General features: G+C 36.0%; 1 protein-coding gene across 2 annotated transcripts in view; it reads left to right on the plus strand.

Moving 5' to 3' along the window:
• Positions 1-19459, plus strand: part of RANBP9 (RAN binding protein 9) — a 39857-nt gene that overhangs the window by 11697 nt on the left and 8701 nt on the right. For both annotated transcript variants that reach the window (XM_034060964.1, XM_034060967.1), the window contains exons 3-9: positions 8517-8569; positions 10357-10524; positions 13313-13335; positions 15339-15523; positions 16321-16433; positions 17738-17846; positions 19242-19432. In XM_034060964.1, the coding sequence (XP_033916855.1) occupies positions 8517-8569; positions 10357-10524; positions 13313-13335; positions 15339-15523; positions 16321-16433; positions 17738-17846; positions 19242-19432 (842 nt within the window). The remainder of the gene's footprint in view (positions 1-8516; positions 8570-10356; positions 10525-13312; positions 13336-15338; positions 15524-16320; positions 16434-17737; positions 17847-19241; positions 19433-19459) is intronic.

The following is a 19459-nucleotide window of genomic DNA, read 5'->3' on the forward strand; positions in this document are numbered from 1 at the left end:
TCTTGGTATTTTTATAGTGTTTGGCATGAAGAGTCCTGTGATTTTTTTTCTTTTTTAATATGCTGCTACAGTACATATAAGTGTAATAATTATCTTAAATATTTTTAATCTCTTGTTAAAAGTGCTAACCGGCTGTCATGTTGCTCTGTCAATATTCTCTGTTGTTCTTCAGTTTTCTTCCTGAATTTCATGTCTCCTTTTTCAGTCTGAGGACCTCTATGTTTACATTCTTCTTTTATACTCTCTTTTGCTTTGTTTTGTTTGGCTTCATGTAGAACATTGTGGACAGTGATGTGAACGATTGGAGGTGGTGACAGTAGATGAAAAGGGGGTGTAAGTATGGGGAACAGTACCAAGGTGATGATTAGAAAGCATGGTAGGAAGAAGAGTATTAACTGCAAGAAATGATATCTGCATCCCTATTGAAATCTCCAGTTAATGTAAACATAAATATATACATATGTGTGTCAGTAAACGCAAAGTGTTGCAGCAAGTACTGTCAAAAATTCTGATGTGGTTGGCGGGTAGCTAAACATAGTCTTAGCTTTAAATTAAACTTTTGGAAGCTCTTAACCCAGCCCTCAGTTGTAATCGATCTGTCAGAGAATTAGAATTAACATAATGTAGCTTTTGTTCTGTCATTTATTGTTACGGTACTCAAGGGAGTAAGACAGATATGGCATTGCCTTTTGCATTCAACTGTTATGTTTAGTTTCATCTGAATTTCTGTAATAGCAGCTTAATTAAAGTAAACTACATCGTCAGTCTCAGAATGGGAATAAACAAGGGTCTGCCAAGTCATATGGTTCTTGTGATTTGCAGATACAAGCCTTAGTCTCTAAATCTGTCATAATACTATACTGCCCCTTCACTTTCCAAAAATTACCACCATGGTGGCCATTCTCTTTTCCGGTCTTTCTGAAATCTGGATTTCAGTTTCTTCATGCTGCTTTTTACTGAGTTCAGTTTTGCTACTCGTTTACCCCTTTGGGTCCTCTGGCTCTCTATAAGGAGGTAATGCATCTGCCTATGGCCCCACAACTAATGTTTTATTTCAGATACCAGTTAACATTTCCCTCTTTCACACAGCTAAAGATGCTTGCATGATACTGTCATAGTTTGTATGTACTATAAGTCCCCTAGCTCTATGTTGCTCCTATGGGCATCCTTCATTAATGGTGAAGACTTGTCTATAGTCTCTCTCAGTTGAGAATCTGTGAGCTTTGCAGTAACCTTAGGTTACGCTCTAGCATTTCACACTAGGTATAAATGTACTGTGGTTCTGCTCTCCAAGGGGCTGTCCTAAGGGTAACCACTGTCTGCCTGGCTTTCAGAAGCAAACTACTTTTCATTATTTTATATTATCAACAGCTTATGTGTGTATGATTTACTGAATGATCCTTCATTTCTACATGAATTTCAGTCTTGGGCTTGTTGGTTTTGTAGTGAATCTCTTCATTTCCAGTCAGGTCAATGATTTTTGAATGTTTGCAGTTCTCACTCTAAACCATAGTTGGCAGACTTAATGATTTGACCATGAGAAGGAACAGCCTCTGAACACTTACTGGGTTCACGACTCTTGTCCCAGTTTGTGACTGTGTCAGCTTTATGGTAAACCAGATGGGTAGCGCATTCTTCAAAAGTTTATTTGAAGAGTTTGTTTTCAGCTGGGTTCATTCCCCAGTATTGCTACGTGAATAGCTATGGCAGCAAAAGAGAAAGGAGCAGAAATGAGCCTCTGGAGAGTGGTAATGCTACTTCTGGTCTGAGTACCAGATTATGCCTGCTTAATTTTAGTTTAAATACAGTCTTTTAGGGGTTTTTTTTTAATCTTTCACCAGGAGAGACCTTTTGTCTTTTTTTTTTCCCCAGGAAAAGATAACTTTTTGGGGAAATGCCTTTAACCTCATTGTCTTGAATTTGTCTGTTCTTTAGCTTGCTCATTGATTTATCAATGCAATTACTAGCAATGGGCAAATGAGAGCAATGCCATGTATATCTAGACAGTCTTTAGTGCTTTTACAACAGTCGAGGAAGTTGTATTGTAAAAATGCAAAATCCTCTAAGCAGATGTGCTTCTTTTTTTTCAACGAAAAATGAAAACAAGAATTGGAAATTGTAAGCGGTCTAGAAGGAAAAAATGAAAACTAAGTTTAGAAAAGCTGTAGTCTTATAGCAGATAGCATTCAGCTTACATTTCTGTAAGCATGGTTGTTCAGTCTGTGGTGTGCTTGTACCAATTCAGATCTTCATGGGTATACTTCATATTGCATGTACAAATTCTACTAAATGTTCAGCACTGAAATGTTACTATAGAAATTCACATGAAGTAATCAGTATGCTTTTTGGTAAAGCAGTGTTAATAAGGCTTTAGATTATGGCTAGATTATAGCTGGTTTTTAACACTGGCCATACAATCATGTGTTGTTTTGGCAGTATCTTGTAGTACATGTTGTGTATGTTAAGTGAGTGAAGAAAGAAAGAAGGAAGAATTATCCAGAACAAAAATACGGTGAGAATTAAGTTTGAGTTTTCATTATACCCATGCCTATATTTTAGCCTGAGGTGTTTCAATGTGTTTGAGTGATGTTTGTGAAATACAAATGCTTTGTTGTCTTTTAGAGCGTGTATGTGTAACTGTTTAAACAGAAACCATACTTTTTTAATTACAGATTGTTTCTGCTGCAGTAAGTTGGCCTTTTCTTTAGCATCCAGTATACCCATTTTCTTGTTCACAGCAAAAGCATAAAACAATAAAATAAAACACATCTGCTGTTTCGATTGTATTTTTGTACACTACTAATATAATGTAAAAATTTTGTGTGGTCTTAATACCTTTTTTGTAGTTTTTATATGTCTTCGCATCATATCATTGATATATCCTTATAATCACAGGTATTTGTTACAACATGCAAACTGCACTCAGTCTGTGTTAACATATAAGTATGTCTTGCAGCATTGTAAGCAGAGTACTTGTGTATAGAGTAGAATCTGATGAAGTCTGAAGTAGCTTTCTTGCATCAGTGTCTTCATTTGAATTGCAGCAGCTGCAAGAAAAGATTGGATCATGAATCAGCGAGTGTTTCTTAAACTGTAGCAGTAATTCATTTTTTACCTGAGTATACAAGACCAGACACTTGACAGAAATGAACAGCAGTTGCATGTGTTAGAGGATTATTTGAGGTTTGTGTTTAACTGGTCAGAAATACATGGAACTGGAACAAAACAGTTTTACTTCCTCGTTGATGTTTTCTAGAACTGAAGATTTTTAATGTAAAACGAAAGTTGATAGAATGTGTTTAATTTCTTAGTCCCTGCTTCTTGCAGAATGTGAAGTTGTTTCTTTCTTATGAGATTCATTCACATAAAAATAGTGTATCGATGATAATTTTACTGCAGCTCAGACTTACATTATTGTCTGTGCAGTTAATTCTTCTCTGACAGTGTGGTCCCCAAAAAGTGCTTTAGGGAGAACTCTCACAAGGTGAAATTATGCAATCTCAGAAAGTGAGGGGTGTCAGGAAATGAGAATCATTTTAGGAACATTATAGGAATCACAAGCAAAACATTACAGAAGTAATGGTTTGAGCACTGTGCAAGATGACTGCCTGACTTTTTTTTTTCTCCTCTCTATGTAGAACTGGAATAATCTGAAACCTAGGTTTATCGTGTTCAAAATACTGTTTCCTTGGAAACATTCCATAAAATTAAACTTGTTTTCAGTTTGAAATGAAAGACTCAAACTGTCTGTGGCATATTTTGAAACATTTAAATAGAGATAAATTTACCAGCTCATTTCTTATTATGATTGTGCAGACAATAAGGATCTTGGATTAGCATATTGCTACAAAATTTTAATGTGGAGTAACTATATTAAAAATGAAATTTTGATAGCTTTTTAGAGTACTGTGTTTCTGACCTTGGAGAGTCAGTGAAGACAGTGTAAGAGAATTATTCAGACTTTCTACATCCTTGCAAGTCAGTTGTGCAAGCCATTTAGAAAATCATTTAGTCTCAAAATTCCTACAGATGTTGCAGTCTTTTCTACTTGTACGCTTTTCTAAGATACAAATGTGATAGTAAAACTGAACCTGTTGTATAGCCTACATTTTTTAATTTCAGTGTTAATTCTGCTTTTCTTAGTAGTCAGTGCGTTTGAAACGTGAAATGTTAGGATGTTTTCAGTGGCCTTATTTATGGGTGTAAACGTGTTGGTGCTTGGATGTAGGCTCCTTACAGATATTACAGTAACATAGGTTTTAACAACATACAGTTGAAGTTGCTTTCTTTAAATGGGTAGCCTGTGGGTGATAAGATACCGGGTTGATTATTTACTTTCTTCATCATCATCATAAGAGCTTGAGTTTTGGTATAGCAGTTCTTCAGGTTATACTGTCATTTGTAGAACATGTAGGCTCAGTGAGAGTCAGAAGGAATTTGACCCTTTGCAGATAGGTTGCTTATGAAATCTTTATGGTAGGGAGGATATTACCTTTTTTCTTCATTGCTTGAAAGAGATATTAACTTGTTTTACTTGTCTTTACAAATATAGTATAGAATATTTGTTTGAGGATTTTGTTTTGGGGTTTTTTGTTGTTTTTTTGTTTGGTGTTTTATTTGTTGGGGTTTTTTCTTCTTTTAACTTGATAAATGGTTATTTAGTACTTAATTTTATCTTTAACCACTAGTAAGCTTTCTGAGGCACCTGTGGTTTTGTATAGTTTTTGTGATTCGGTATTACTCTCTATGGAATTGGTGGGATCTGATATAATTAACCTGAATTCTGGTTATTATCAACATCCATATTGAAGGATCTTCTGTATATTTTCAGTGCAGTAGCTAAAGGATCTAAGGGAATAGTTTCAAATAAAAATCAGAATTGTCTGTCTTTTATGAACTGCTGGGGTATTTTTCCTTATGTTTTAGTGGTTTAGTTTTGTATCATCTCTTACTGCTACTTTTTCCTTTTATTTGGTTCTGTTTGGGTTTGTTTTTCTCACACTTAGTCTATTCAGACATCCAAATAGACACTCCAGCTTCATCTGCTTCTTACACATTTCACTGCTTAGGCTTTTGTGTCTGTTAGTGGGGAAAAAATAACTATCACAGTGCCCATATTTTTGACATTTCTTTTGCTTTGTGGCAATAAGTGTTAATCTTCAGCAATTTTTAAACTCTGTAGTTTCAAAGCATACCTAAAAGTTTCTATATGACTTGAGGTTGTGAAATGTAAACTAGAAGATGTGCTGACACACTAAAATGGTGATCTGTATCTTTAATAAACTGGAATAAGTACAGTTTAAAATGAATAATCAAGAGTATATAAGATGCTTTTGCTTTCTTGGTCCTAAAACCAATGTAGCTGCACTTTATATCAGTTTCAGCCACAGTCTCTTCAGTCTCTCTTAGGTTGATTTTATTAATTCCATTGGTTGTTTTTCATGTTTTTAGTTTTCTGAGCTCCTGTAAGACTTGGGCACTTTAATAAATTGGTGAGTAGCAACTGGTGGGACCAGAATGCTCAGAGATGGGCTTCTTAATAAAAAGGGTTCCGAGCCACTTCCTTCTATTTGCCTAAATAGGTGATCCTCCTACCACAGCATCCAGGAATGTTTATGGGTGGGGAGCTGAGATGTAGGCACTGTCTACAGGTACAGAAGGAAGTGATGAGGGAGGCAACATCAAAACCACATCATTACTCACCCTCTCTGGTCTTTGAAACCACACTGTGTCATTCCAGTTTAAGAACGTGCAGCACCAGGAGCGTGCTGTTCCCTAGTGTTGATGCCTCTCTTTCCCCAGGGCTGCTGTTCCAGCATGACACAGTCTGAGTAGACCTGTTCTTCCTGCCTGTCACTACCTCCTAGACCAAACCTACTCATGTGACAGGACAGCAGGAAGTACATCATGAACTGACAGAACAGTGTGGGCCTGCATTGCACCTGGCTACTAGCATGAATGCTTTTTTTATCATGGACTAAGGGAGGAAAAGTTAAATGCATGGCTCTGACACTTCTCTGATTCCTAGACACATGATACATGAACTTTAAGGAAGCAAACAGAAGGACAGTTTATGTAATTCCTCCCACTGAAGCAAGTCCTTTTGCAGGCAATGACTTTGGACCTAAATGTGGGTTAAGCTTCTTTAAAAACCAAATAAAAAAGTATTTTTAAGCCTGTTGAACTTACAGGTGCCAAGAAAAGAAAAAAACCCAAACCCTTAAATGTAGTGGTATGGCATAAATACAACTGCTATTTGGAATTTTAGAGCATCTAAAGTCTATCTGTCATAGTACTTTTTCCTCCCTCAATTTCTAGCGTACTATATCTAGTTGAACATGAGATTTGCTATCCCTCAGCTATAACAAACAATAAACTAGCTTGACTGGTGAGGCTTTAATTTTACTCACTTCCAAACTGTAAATTGTAGGCATTGCTTTTTCCTTTTGCAAGATGTCTATAGTAAATGTGTTAATTATTTGAAGTGTTTGAATTTAATTTTACTTGAGTTTCTATCAAGTCTAAGTCTCCCTGTTCCCAGCTGTATTAAATACAATGGGTCTGTATTTACAGTTGTTACTGAGGTAAAGAGGAGGCTTAGAAGTTAGGATATCTGGGAGAGAAAAAACAAGTGCTGCCAAAATGTTACCTAAATGATGATTTTTCCATCTAGCATTTTACATTTTTTGTATAACCTTAATCTTGTTTCTGTAAGAATGCTGAAATGAAATAATTATCTGTTTGGGATAAAGGTGGTTTCTTTAGATGACTGCCATTGGAAGGCTTTTTGCAGTTTTTGGAGTTCAACTTACCTGAGTTATTTTAGAAAATTACTTTCTTTAATAAATTAACAGGAGACTTTCTGCTTTTACATGAGAATTCTTCATGCATCAAACTTCAGACAATGCTAAGAACAATTCTGCCGTTATTATTTAAGACAAAATCAAGGGTTATCCACTTGTTTTCATTTATAATTGTTTTGTTGAATCTGCTGCTGCAGTGGTGGCTTAGTAATGTAATTAGCAAAGCAGCAAAGACTAATCCTTTTGTTTGTTGCCTTTTGCCTCAGCTCTTCAGTATCTCTAAATGACATACTTTATGTTATCAGATACGTACAGTATCTGCTGTATGGTTCCAAGGTTCCATTTCATGCTGGTATGTTGAAGGGAAAGGAAGATGGTATCATACATTAGGAATTATCAGAGGAGGGCTTTCTAAATATCAAACACAGAAGCAGGTAAGGTAATTGTTAGAAGTGATCACAGAAAGAGCAGAAAGTCCAGTACACAATTAAGCATATGGCTTCTGAGATTTGCTGCTCAGTTTCGTTCTATGTAAAATCTGTTTAAAATAGCAGATTAACCAGTACTTCCTCGAAGAATAGTTGCTTAAAAATTGCATTATAAGAGATGGGAATACAAAGATTCTATTTCTTCAACTATTTTCTACTTGGCATTGGTGATTATTTTTTTATATATATACAGGTTATTATTTAATGCAGATTTATGATAACTATTTTGAACTAGTGTCAGTAATTTTAATGTTTTGATAAAGTAGGAAATGTTAGGTTTAGGTGATTTTTAGATGCTTTCTTTAGTCTTATGGGGGTTGGTTTAAGTTGTGCGGAGGGGTTGGTGAAAGCCTTAAAGCATTCTGTTGTTTCTCTTTTTGAGTTCTTGTCATCCTGTTTATGAAATTACTTTTGATTATAGAACAGAAGCAAAATTGTTTCTGCGGTCTTCAAATAGTGTGATTTTGGGGTGAGGAGATGATTTATTTATTGTTTTTTTTAGCCTTTCCAGTACTTGCTATCAAATTGATAAGAATTATGCTGGTTATGACTTTATTGAAAGTACTTTTTATAAGGCTGACTTGTGGACTTTATTGACCTAGCTGTAACTTGTTTAGGTTTAGGATTACGGATAAATACAGTAAAATATTGTCCCTTGTTAATTCGTCAGACTCCCAACAGTTAAGTAACATCGCTGGTAAATGTCTCAAGATGGCATTCTGCTCTATGATCCAGGCCTTTAATGGTTTAGTGTGTTCTTTTTGTAAGTGCTATGCTAAGGGTGCATTTTGGTGCAGAAATAATGCAGTTTTGCATGTATTTTGTAAAACAACTCATTTCAGATTATATGTAAAACATGATTAGGTGTGATGAAATTGTATGTGTATGGCTTTATCCCTAATTTCAAAATAAGGCATGGGCTTTGATGTTTTTGTTCATACTTTATGGCTAATACCAGTATTCTCCATTGATAACCCAGGATGCCTAAAAGAGAAGGAAGTTTTCATTGCTTCCTGCAAGGACAGAATCTGTCTGTGTCAAACCATATATACTAGGAATTACTTTTCACTTTGCTTGCTGTTATGCCACTGGGCATATTAAATGACCCCTCAGCAGCTTTATTGGTATGTAACTAATCAGCACACTGTTTCTTAGCAATACCCCCAGATACATATGTAGTTTCGTAAGAAAGAGATACATTTCTTTTGTTCTTTCATTTTTCCAGTTACATGGGGATTGGGCTGTCAGCACAGGGCGTGAACATGAACAGATTACCAGGTATGTTCCAGTTTTCATTACATGAGTTACTTATGTTGGTTAATTGTGGTTCTTTTAAATATGCTTGACTTTGATAGGAAGGTTCTGGTAAGCAACAGTGTAACATAACATCTCTGTGTTGTATCTGTCATCTGAATTATGTACAGCTTGCAGCTAAAATAAAGTTTAGCTTTTACTGTATGTTTGCTCCTGTACTATTTCCCACAATTCTGTGTTAATTTCTAACATTATATAATATGTATTTATAACATTATGCAGATACTTTTTAGCAGACAAATTTTAAACACTGACTTGCGTGGTCAGTGATGCTGTCTTGTTAACAGCTGTCTGCAGTATCTCTGTACAGTATTTACAGAAGTTGTGTGTATATGCAGTTTTTTCAGTGGATCTTTAAATGTGTAAGACAACCAACCAACCCCCAACCTAAATAAACAAAAAAACAAACAAAGCACCAACTGATTTTTTTTGTTACTATTAGCCAAGTATAAAATCATGTTAAATTGACCTCAGAGTATCTGTATTCTCTTTTGTACGCATTATTACTTTCTCACCCAAATTTTCTGGTAAAGATTCTTATGATGACAGTAGTTACACTGTGAGCCCAGTTAAGGGGGGATGAATTACTAGTTTCTGACATTATTTTGAGTATGATTTAGGATGCACTGTAAATAATTACCAGAGATACTGCTAATCAATGGAACTGCAGTAATTTGGGGTACTTAATTTACTGAGAGATGCTTACTGTGGTGCCACCTGAAGCTACCGATCATACAGATTAAGGGCCTAAGTATGGAAAAGACTTTCAAATTAACCTGTTAGGCAGAAGCTTGATAGAAGAATTAACCTGCAACCTGTTAATCTTTAAAAATTACTTGTCAGTATAACTTCTTCTTGTCAGAATGTGTGCATGTATGTTTATGAAATTTAGCAATTTGTGTTAAAGATCATTCTTTATATCATTTTGAATAGGCATTTAATAGACCTGTTAGGAAGATTATGTGGTATCTGAAAGTTTACTCCTTTTCTATATGTTTTTGTTTAGTATGAAATTGCAGAGAGTGTGGACAGGTATTTTCAAATGAGCTCAGACTAAAATTGCTTGTGGTTTCACTGAGTAGTGTGACAATATGAAGCTTCTTAACTGGTTCTGCAGCTTCTTCACCTGCAAAATTACCACCATATTTACATACATAATGATTTGCTTGCTGGTTGTGAGTTTAACCTGTATTGATAATTTTTTTTTTCCTTCTTTTAATTTTCAGGGCAGCAAAGCTAGTGACACTACAGTCTGGAGATTCTGCTATTACGCAGAGACTGCTTGCTGCTGAATAGTCATTGAGAATGATCAGGAGTAGAAATGTGTTTCCTCAGAGATGCATGTTTGGGTTTTAGCCAGGAAGAGTTTGATTATGACATATGGTAGCAATAGTTCTGCAAGATGAAAGGGAGAACAGGAGATTCTTCACTGTTTTATTGGGACATGTCAGATCTGCATACAGCTTTTCAGATTTCCACGTTGTAGCTGACTATATTTTTGATGTTGCCAATTTTGTGAAAGGGAAAAATGTGTAATCTGAATTTACATTACCTGCTACCTGCTACAGATGGAATTACCTTTTCAGCCATTTTGATAGAAGTTGTAATTTTAAAAAATATTAAATAGATTTTTTAGATAAGAAATCTTAGAAAGCAGAAAGCTGAGCATAGTAATTAACTGTATTAATGTAGTATTTCCGTTATTTCACAATAAAGGAAATGAATAAAATTGCAAATGCTTTGTTCTCTAGGTTGGGATAAACATTCATATGGTTACCATGGAGATGATGGACATTCATTCTGTTCCTCTGGAACTGGACAACCCTATGGCCCAACGTTTACTACGGGTGATGTCATTGGTTGTTGTGTCAACCTTATCAATAATACCTGCTTCTACACAAAGAATGGACACAGCTTGGGTATGGAGAAATATTACCGTTAATAACACTGTGTCTGTAAATCTTGTAAATCTGAGACTCTGTTCATGTCAGGAACAAAGTATTTGAATAGTTCTTTTGATAGTCTTACATGATTTAAGTAAAGAATTGGGAAGAATAATTTCTTATGTGCCACTTGCAGTAACATTCCTTGTGAATTTGGAAGGATTTGTCATAATACCTCATTCCACAGGGCCTGCATTTGTGCACTCCATTTCTAAATCCTCAGATAATACTTGATGCTTATAAGGTAATAGATAATAAGAGAATTGGAGAATGAATATAGCTAAAATTCATTGCTGCTGTATGAAGGACACTTAGCCTTCACTAAAACCTTACCTTGTATGGGTATTATTTTGAGCATATGTTGGAGAAGAGTGTCTTTTGGATTCTCAGTCTGGAGTCAGGCATAGTTGGGTTAAAGCCATGAATTATGCAAGTTGTGCTAAAATTAAGTCTGTTAAATTCTTGTGGCAAATTTTAGTATTATGCAAGACTGAAAGAGAATTCTTGAGTTTGAAGACAGAAGGAAGGGGTAGAGTTAAGATTTTTTTGACGTAGTGTATATGTAACAATTCCATGACTTAGTGCAGTTTAGTGAGCAAAGATACAGAGTGTAAAGAAAGAAGGGGAAAAATATCTACTAGGCCCTGAGCAAACAGATTTAACTTCAGAGTTTTCCTGTCTTTGCTCAGGGCAGGTCTTAGGTGTCTCCAAAGGGCAATTCCAAGTAATTACTTCTGTGATTCTCTCATAATTTAATGTTTCTTCTAAACTGAATTAGTGTATGTACCTGCACTTAATACATTGAGAGCTATGGCAGTGGTACACTGTGTAGTAGTGTCTTTTGGCCCTGTTTCAGGGTATATGTTGAAATGGAAGACAATAGGTTCATGTTGTGTTTACCCTGACTTCAACTGTATTAAAGCTGAGCTCCCGTTTTGGAACTAGTAGCAGTGTGCCTGCAGGTAGGTTGGATCAGATCATTGGTCAACTAAAGAGACTGGTTGTCTGACTACAGTTCTGGACATATCCATGGAAGAGTGCAGAAGGGAGGAGCAGAAACCTTCTCTTTTAGTGAAAGTCTTAAAGCAGACTGGATTAGGCCAGATATGAAAAAAATCACACCAACTGATTAAAAATCTCTTTTTAGAGGAGAAAAAAATGGCATAGGTGAGGAGAGGCTAATAAGATGTCATCTGTCATAGACAAGAGTTTGGCAAACACTTCATGGATTTCAGAAGGAAACCTGACAGCTGTTCTGCTGTGGTGGGCTTTGCTAGCTTGAATTTCTGGCAGAGGAAAATTGCTTCTTAAGGGGAAAAAGAAATTCTTTAGGGGAAAAAATAAATTAGAATTTGTGGTTGCCTTGCTGGGAGTTGTTTCTGCTATTTGTCCAGAATTCTTAATACGATCATGACTTGGAGGACATTTATGTTTCTTCTTTGGGCCACAGATGCAGTGTTAGAGTATTGGAAATCTCTGGCTCAGCTTGGGATTTGAAGCTGCAAAAAGAGCTAGGCAATTATTTACGCAAGTGTGAAATTCTGGGTTAAAAAAAATTCCACCATCACCAACAAAAAAACCCTACAAACCTGGAAACTGACTGCCCCCCCCCCCATACCTAGATGTCACTCAGTCATCAATTATCATTTATGTGTCTTGCCTGCTGCCATGGTTACTTTGGAAAGGGTGAGTTGAATGTCAAAATGTGCCAGACAGGAAGTTTATAAAAAGTTAGGATGTGAACAGGTAGTGAGTGACATGTTAGCTTTGAGATGTGATGGGAGGAAATAGATTCAATCTATATTCTTTTGTATCAAGGATGTGAGTGAGGAATCCATATGCTCTTGATGTTTGCAATCTTGGTGAAAAATAGAGATGGAAAGAAGAGGTGGAATTTAGGACAAAATGTTAAAAACTTTGTTTTAATCTTAAATTTGAAAAGGCAATGATACAAAACAAGAGTTTGAGGGAAGTGGATTTTGGTCATTATGCGCTTGTGAAAAAATAAATTCAAAGAAATACTTGCAACCATAAAGGAAATTATGAAATACTAGTATCATTTTTCTGCCAGAAGGAGATTTCCTGATACTTACTTTTTTAACTAAAAGCTCTTCTACTTCCCCCTCTAAAATTGCGTGAAGTTCCTGAAGTGTATAGAGGTCAGATTTTTCTCTAATCTTGAGACAGTAAAATCTCTGCCTTGGTTTTAGGGGTAGATGGATGCTTGTAATAGCAAGATAATAAACTACTCTGTTTGAAAACCAAAATGCCATGGTGTGGATTAGAATGAAACATTTACCATACTAGTTTGGAGTATTACATGCTACTCATGTAAAGATCATATGTTCTTATGAAGAAAACTAATAGCAAACAAGAAAAGACACCATTAAATCTTGCTGGTGCAGCATCAAGACATGCAAGGGAAGAACTATCTTCAGATATTCTTATTGTGCTTCTATTCTGTAGCCAGAATTTTCATACTTTCTAATCTGTGTATCTGCATGGTGTTTGGTAAATCTTATGTCCTGTGTTGAAATACTGAGGGCAAATGGAGTACTTTTGAATGACAGCCGCTTTTTGCCATTATTGCTCTTGATTACTCAAGCACATCGGTTGTGCCTAAGCATCACTGATGTCACTGTCCTTAACTGTTTATCTCTGAGATGGTTTGGGTGAGTTTTCTGAACATGTAATGATACACTTAAGAAAATGAGGCAAGAATCCAGACATATGAAAATTAATCTTAATTTTCTCTTCATTACAGGCATCGCTTTCACAGATCTACCGGTAAGAGAAGTGCATTTTCAAACAGCTTTCTTTCGTATTATAAACAGATGTTTCAGTTGTAACTTGTGTTTAACTTGTGTTTCTTGGAAGTACAGTGATAATCATCTTAAACAATTTAATATTAGAAATTTTTCCTTGCCGTTTAAGTGGTGCTTTTTTAAAGCCAATTTTTTTTTTGTTTTGTTTTTAAACTGATTTTCACAGGGATTTTTCTTTCAGGTTTGACAGGCACTTGTAATGGAAATGTAGCAGGAAATAATGCATACAAGTAGTTGTTTTGTACTTTGTTTGGTATATACAGGCCTTACATACAAAGTGGAAGCTATATTAAACACCAGCACATTGTATGTGTGTGTTCAGCTGTGTACCATACACAGAAAGGGTGGCTACTTAACACATGGTGACTGTAACTCATCCTTGATACCTAATTTTCAAAATCTTTCCCTATACTCTGTAAGGTCAAAGGTGTCAAAGTTTTGGTTTGTTGCTTTTTAAAGCAAACTTGGGAATACCTGAAGTTGTCTAGCTTTTCAGTCAATTAAATTGTAATTTCCTTGAAGTTGTTAGAAATGTGTTCTACATGCCACTGGTACCAGCATGATGCTGCACTTCTGATTGTTTGTTGTTGGATTTTTATCTTTTTTTTTTCATCCACTTAATTTCTCATTTAATCTGGTTAGGGTGAAGTGTGTGATCCATTTCCATCTGGCCAGTGACTCCCATTTGCTCTGACCTCAGGGAGTCAAGGACAAGTACTAAGGAAAAATTAAGTCAGTAACTCAGGGCACCTCCCAGTTCCACCACAGGGTTGGGTGCTTTGTGTAGGAAGTTACTGCTGCTGTCCTGGACCTGTGGGATACCAGCAGGGCTCCTTGATAGCATGTGGTACCAGCACAGGAAAACTGACACTGTAATCTGAAGCTTGACCCTAGACCCCTCCTCATTAGAATTAGTTGTTTTCATGTCATTAAAAGATCTGAGACTTGTGCTTTGTTGATTAGTCTGGACTAGGTAACACTGGGAGCAAGGTTTCTTAAAAAAGGGGTGGCTGGGAAGTGGCAGGATTTGGTTTGGGCATGGTTTTAACAACCAGACTATCTTTAATTTCACTGAGCTTCAGTGTTCCTACTGATCTGCATTGTTGGTAACTTGTTTATTGATAGCTTTAATTTATGTAGCATATAGTTCTGTAGATCAGCATACCATTATACCATACCATTGTTGATTGCAGTGTAAATATGATGGAGGTATATTTATAAATAAAAAGCAGCAACAAACCCCACCCACCCAAAACCCCAACTGATTGCATTGCCATTGCTGAGGTGCTTACTTGCATTTAAGAAAGTTACGTGAATCCCAGCAGGCAGATTTTACTTTTCTCATATTTGGCATATGTCAGATTTGCATGGAGACCTGATCTCTGAGCAAAAATTAAACTGAAACAACAATAAATGCTTTAAAGTCTTTTTGTAGATACAAGTCCAGGAATTCATGAGAACTTCAATGCACTGTCACAGTTCTTTTTAGGCGCTACACTTGGACTTTGAGGCTAATGAGTTCTTTATCCTGTCAGTTCTTACCACTAAAATTCAGCGATGTTTTAAGTATTTCACCCCAAAAGGAAAATGGCCCACTTTGTAAGTTTAATTTTTGTTTTCTTTTTAAAAGAAAAAGCCTGGTCTTTAAAAGTAATTTAAAAATTGGTGCTGAGTATCTTGTAAAATTGAAACCAGAAGTTGTAAACTTTAGCACAGTTTAAAAAGTTAATTTCCTGACTAGAAAAAGAATGGTCAGTAAGGCTCTCATATTTCAAAATAAAAAGTAATTATGACTACTGGTAATAAAATTAGTCATTGTATCACTGGATTGATAGAAGTTGCTTTAACTGCTGGACGGATGATCCAGAGGTATTTGCAGTAGGGGATATTATTATAGGGATAAAAAAAAAGGAAAGTGGGGCATTTAGAATAAGAGGAAAAAACTAATTTAAAAATTTCTTGCAGCCAAACTTGTACCCTACAGTAGGGCTTCAGACACCAGGAGAGGTTGTGGATGCTAATTTTGGACAGCACCCCTTTGTATTTGACATTGAAGACTACATGCGAGAATGGAGAACCAAAATTCAAGCACAGATTGACAGATTTCCAATAGGAGATCGAGAAGGAGAATGGCAAACAATGATTCAGAAGTAAGGCTTTGAATATGGTTAATTTTTTTTTAAAAAAAGGTTATTAATTGCATGATTCCAGAAATCTTTAAAGCCTTGTACTTATTGTGAAAAAAAGTACAGATAGTGTTAAAACCTAGTACAAATGGTTTTGTTAACAGGTTGATAAACATTTATAAATTTGAGCATGAATAGATGTTTGGGGAAGAGTTCTGTGCATCATTAATAACTAAGAGTTTATGATGAGTGTAAGCCTTCCATTCTGATTTGCCCCACCTCGTGTGCATTGGGGAGTTTAAAAACATTGACGTGATTTTAATTGGCAGTTTTAATACATTGGGCTCTGGAAATTTCCCTTTGTGTTCTTAGCCTTTGGCATGCCAGGTTAAGTTGTGGCTCACTTGGAAGTCTGGTGGTGTGCCTTTGCATTTCTTATTTCTTCAGTGCAACCAAGCAATTAGTGTGCAGATACTTAATTTCAGTGTATGTCATGAGCAAAAAAAGACACTTAATTAGCAGGTACTATTTTAATTGAGTCTGCTTTTGGGTGATGAATCATTTTAATTCAGAATTCATCATAATCAAATGGTACATTGATTTTTTTTTTAATGGTTTTTCTGTGCAGTGATTTGAAGAAGGTACAGGCCCTTCACTGAATTACTTCTGTGTGACTTGTATGGAAGTTTCCGAATTTCAAGTAGAATTATTTATTCAGTCACTTTTTTCAGAAAAAAAAAGGTTTTTACATTCAAACAGCTCTTGATCTCTGTACTTGTATGTAATGTGTGTTTCTGGGTTTTGTTTTTGTTTATTTTTAGAATGGTATCATCTTACTTAGTTCACCATGGATACTGTGCAACAACAGAGGCATTCGCCAGATCCACAGACCAGACTGTGCTAGAAGAATTAGCTTCCATTAAAAATAGACAAAGTAAGGCTGGAAAGCATGTTGCATCCTTTTTCACCTCCCTTAAACAAATATTACCTAAAGCTTTCTCTTAAGCATCACTGTAGAATTTCCTTTCAGCACTACTACATAGTACAGTTTTTTGCTGTAAAGTTACACGCATATGAACATCTGGTTAAGAACAGCTTCCACAGTAACGCTTTGGAACTTGTTTGATGTAATAGAATGTGATAAATTACCTGTTGTCTTTCTCTTGAATGGAAGATTGTGACCTGTCTTAAACAAATGTGTGTAATGTCTCTAAACGAGTGTTTGTGAGAGCTAATGGTCAGTCACAAGCAGGAATATAAAGCAGTCTTGACAAACGTTTAGATTTTTATCTTAACTGAAAAGGGCTAGAGTTTAGAGAATGCTTTGTAAGTTAAATCAGATTTGAGTTTTCCTGCTTACAGATGTGAGGGGGAAGAGGACAAAGTGTACTAACAGCAATTCAGTTCTAACTTGCTGTGGCAGTGTTGTTTGGCAGCCTGATGAAACACTGCCTCCCCTGTTTGTTGAAATCCCTGCTGTACAACACAAGCATTTGTGTGACTGCATGACATACCACATGGAGAAACTGCTCTGGTTGAAAAATAACCCACTGCTTGGGCTGTTTTTCATTCTGGATCAGTTTCTCTGTTGGTGAATAGAGCTGTGAGGCTGTTCACAAGTTGTGCTAAGTTACAGCAATATAAGCATCAACTAATGCAGGGACTGATGTGGAAAGGTTTAGTCAACTGCAACCTGACTGGAAGTATGTGTTGTAGGTGAGAGAGACTAAATTTTGTCAAAATTGAACCTGTGGGAGTGGGACAAAGTTTGGATATTCTTGGGTGATGATAGTTTGGACTGTGTTTATTCACAAAAGCATGAAAATGAGAAATAGCAGAAGAGTGTCTGCAATCTAAGCGTGCAGTCTGAGTACAAAGCAGATGTATGCTGGCAAAAAATAAAAATACTGAGTGCTCACCTAGATATATGCAGGTGGAGTGCAGTTCCTAAGTTCTCCTATCAAACATTTTGAGGAAGCATGATCTTTCTTTACTCTATTATTATTTTATTTTCTAAGAGGAAAAAACCTTGTTGATTGATGGTTGCAGTGTCTTCTAATTGTTATTTTACATGTATTAATCCATAGCTGACCATTTAACTGATGTTGGTTTTGGTGAGCAGAGGTTCAGAAGTTGGTTTTGGCAGGATGAATGGAGAACCCATTGAAACAACATAACAGCTGTATCCAAGTTTACTAGAAAAAAATCCTAATCTCTTATTTGTTTTTTGGTGAACAGGAATTCAGAAATTGGTTTTAGCAGGAAGAATGGGAGAAGCCATTGAAACAACACAACAGTTGTATCCAAGTTTACTAGAAAGAAATCCTAATCTCTTATTTGCATTAAAGTGAGTCTTCAAATTATACAGATGTGTGTTTATAGATGGCACAGTACCTTCTGAGACAAGACAGTTACTCATTTAAAGCTTTCACAGAAATTTAAACAAAGCAGCATTTTTTAGAAAATGTGTATAGTTCACTTTTTTATGCTATATTATTTGCTACATGTTTAGGTATTGTCATCAAGGTCCTGTTTTGCAGCATAATTCACACCTCACTGTAGACTTGTTTTCTAGAACTGAGCTTTGTAATTTTTAAAATCAATTTTAATCAGTTTGGGTGTCATGTAAAACTTAAACTGCAAACTGATACAGTGTCATGTTGAAGAAGGTTAAGAGTACTGTTGGCATAAGTTCATCTGTTCCTCCAAATGGATAACTGACTTTAGAGACCAATTTAAATGAGCTGTTTCACTCCATGTCACGTGACTAGAAACCACTGGCTAATACTGCAGAAATTCCATAATCCCAAAGAGTTCTCTTGGCTTCCCAGGCACGCACTAGTCACTTTCATTCTGGCATTATTACTTGCCAGCTGTGCTGATCCTCCAGAATTTTGTATCACGTTGGTAGTGTTAAAGATTCCAGAAAAAAAAAATCTCTTATCTCTTATAAGAACAAAGCACTTCAATTTCAGTGTTAAGTAACTTGGAATGTGTTTGAAGTCTGTCACGCTTAAGAGCTGAACAGAATTCATGTGGTAGTACTGCAGACTTACCAAAGAATTCACAAAATGCGAACATTCTGATTAAAGACTTCACTCAATAACATCAGTTCCGTGTTAGATTTCTCTCGACCCTTCTGCCTAAATTTGCCTGTTCTGTTGAGGCTATCCAAGCCTAAAACATAAAGCAGCAGTTCTGAGCTTTCTTAAAGTCCATAGCAAAACCTCCTTATCTAAAATAAAATTGACAAAGAGCAACAGCCTCTAAAGGGAAGGTTTGTATTGTGAACTTGCTTTTCAGACTGTTTTCTAGTGCAGATGCTTAGTGTTAGGAGTTATTCAAAGCTTATTGTTCCAGACAGTCAAAGCTATGTTCTCATTTACTTTGAGAGAAATGACAGACATGACAAGGTAATGACATAGCCTTCTCAAGAAATAACCTTGCCCCTGCCAATAAAATTAAATAGTTAGGAAAATACAGTTCAGCTCTCTGAACTTTGAGGACTTACTGACAAAGTCTGTTCTTGAAGCATAATATTCCTGTTCTCCTCCCTCACAGACTTTGTGTATTTTTGGCTGAATACTCCAAAGCTTATTGATGATTGGGGTAACTGATATCCAGCGTTTTGCTGAGTCAGACTTTCTGTGTATTTAACACTTAAAATTAAATCATTGCTGTCATTGGTAAATTGAAATGTATAAATTGCTTTATTAGCTTAACTTTTTTGCCTTTTGTTTAGGGTGCGCCAGTTCATAGAGATGGTGAATGGTACAGACAGTGAAGTGCGGTGTTTGGGAGGCCACAGTCCAAAATCTCAAGATAGTTACCCTGTTAGCCCACGATCATTCAGTAGTCCTAGCATGAGTCCCAGCCATGGAATGAATATTCACAATTTGGCGACAGGAAAAGGGAGCAGCACGCACTTTCCTGGTAAGTTAATGTGGGGAATATACCACA

Source organism: Melopsittacus undulatus, chromosome 1 (genome assembly GCF_012275295.1).
Source record: "Melopsittacus undulatus isolate bMelUnd1 chromosome 1, bMelUnd1.mat.Z, whole genome shotgun sequence".
NCBI classification, from domain to species: Eukaryota; Metazoa; Chordata; class Aves; order Psittaciformes; family Psittaculidae; genus Melopsittacus; species Melopsittacus undulatus.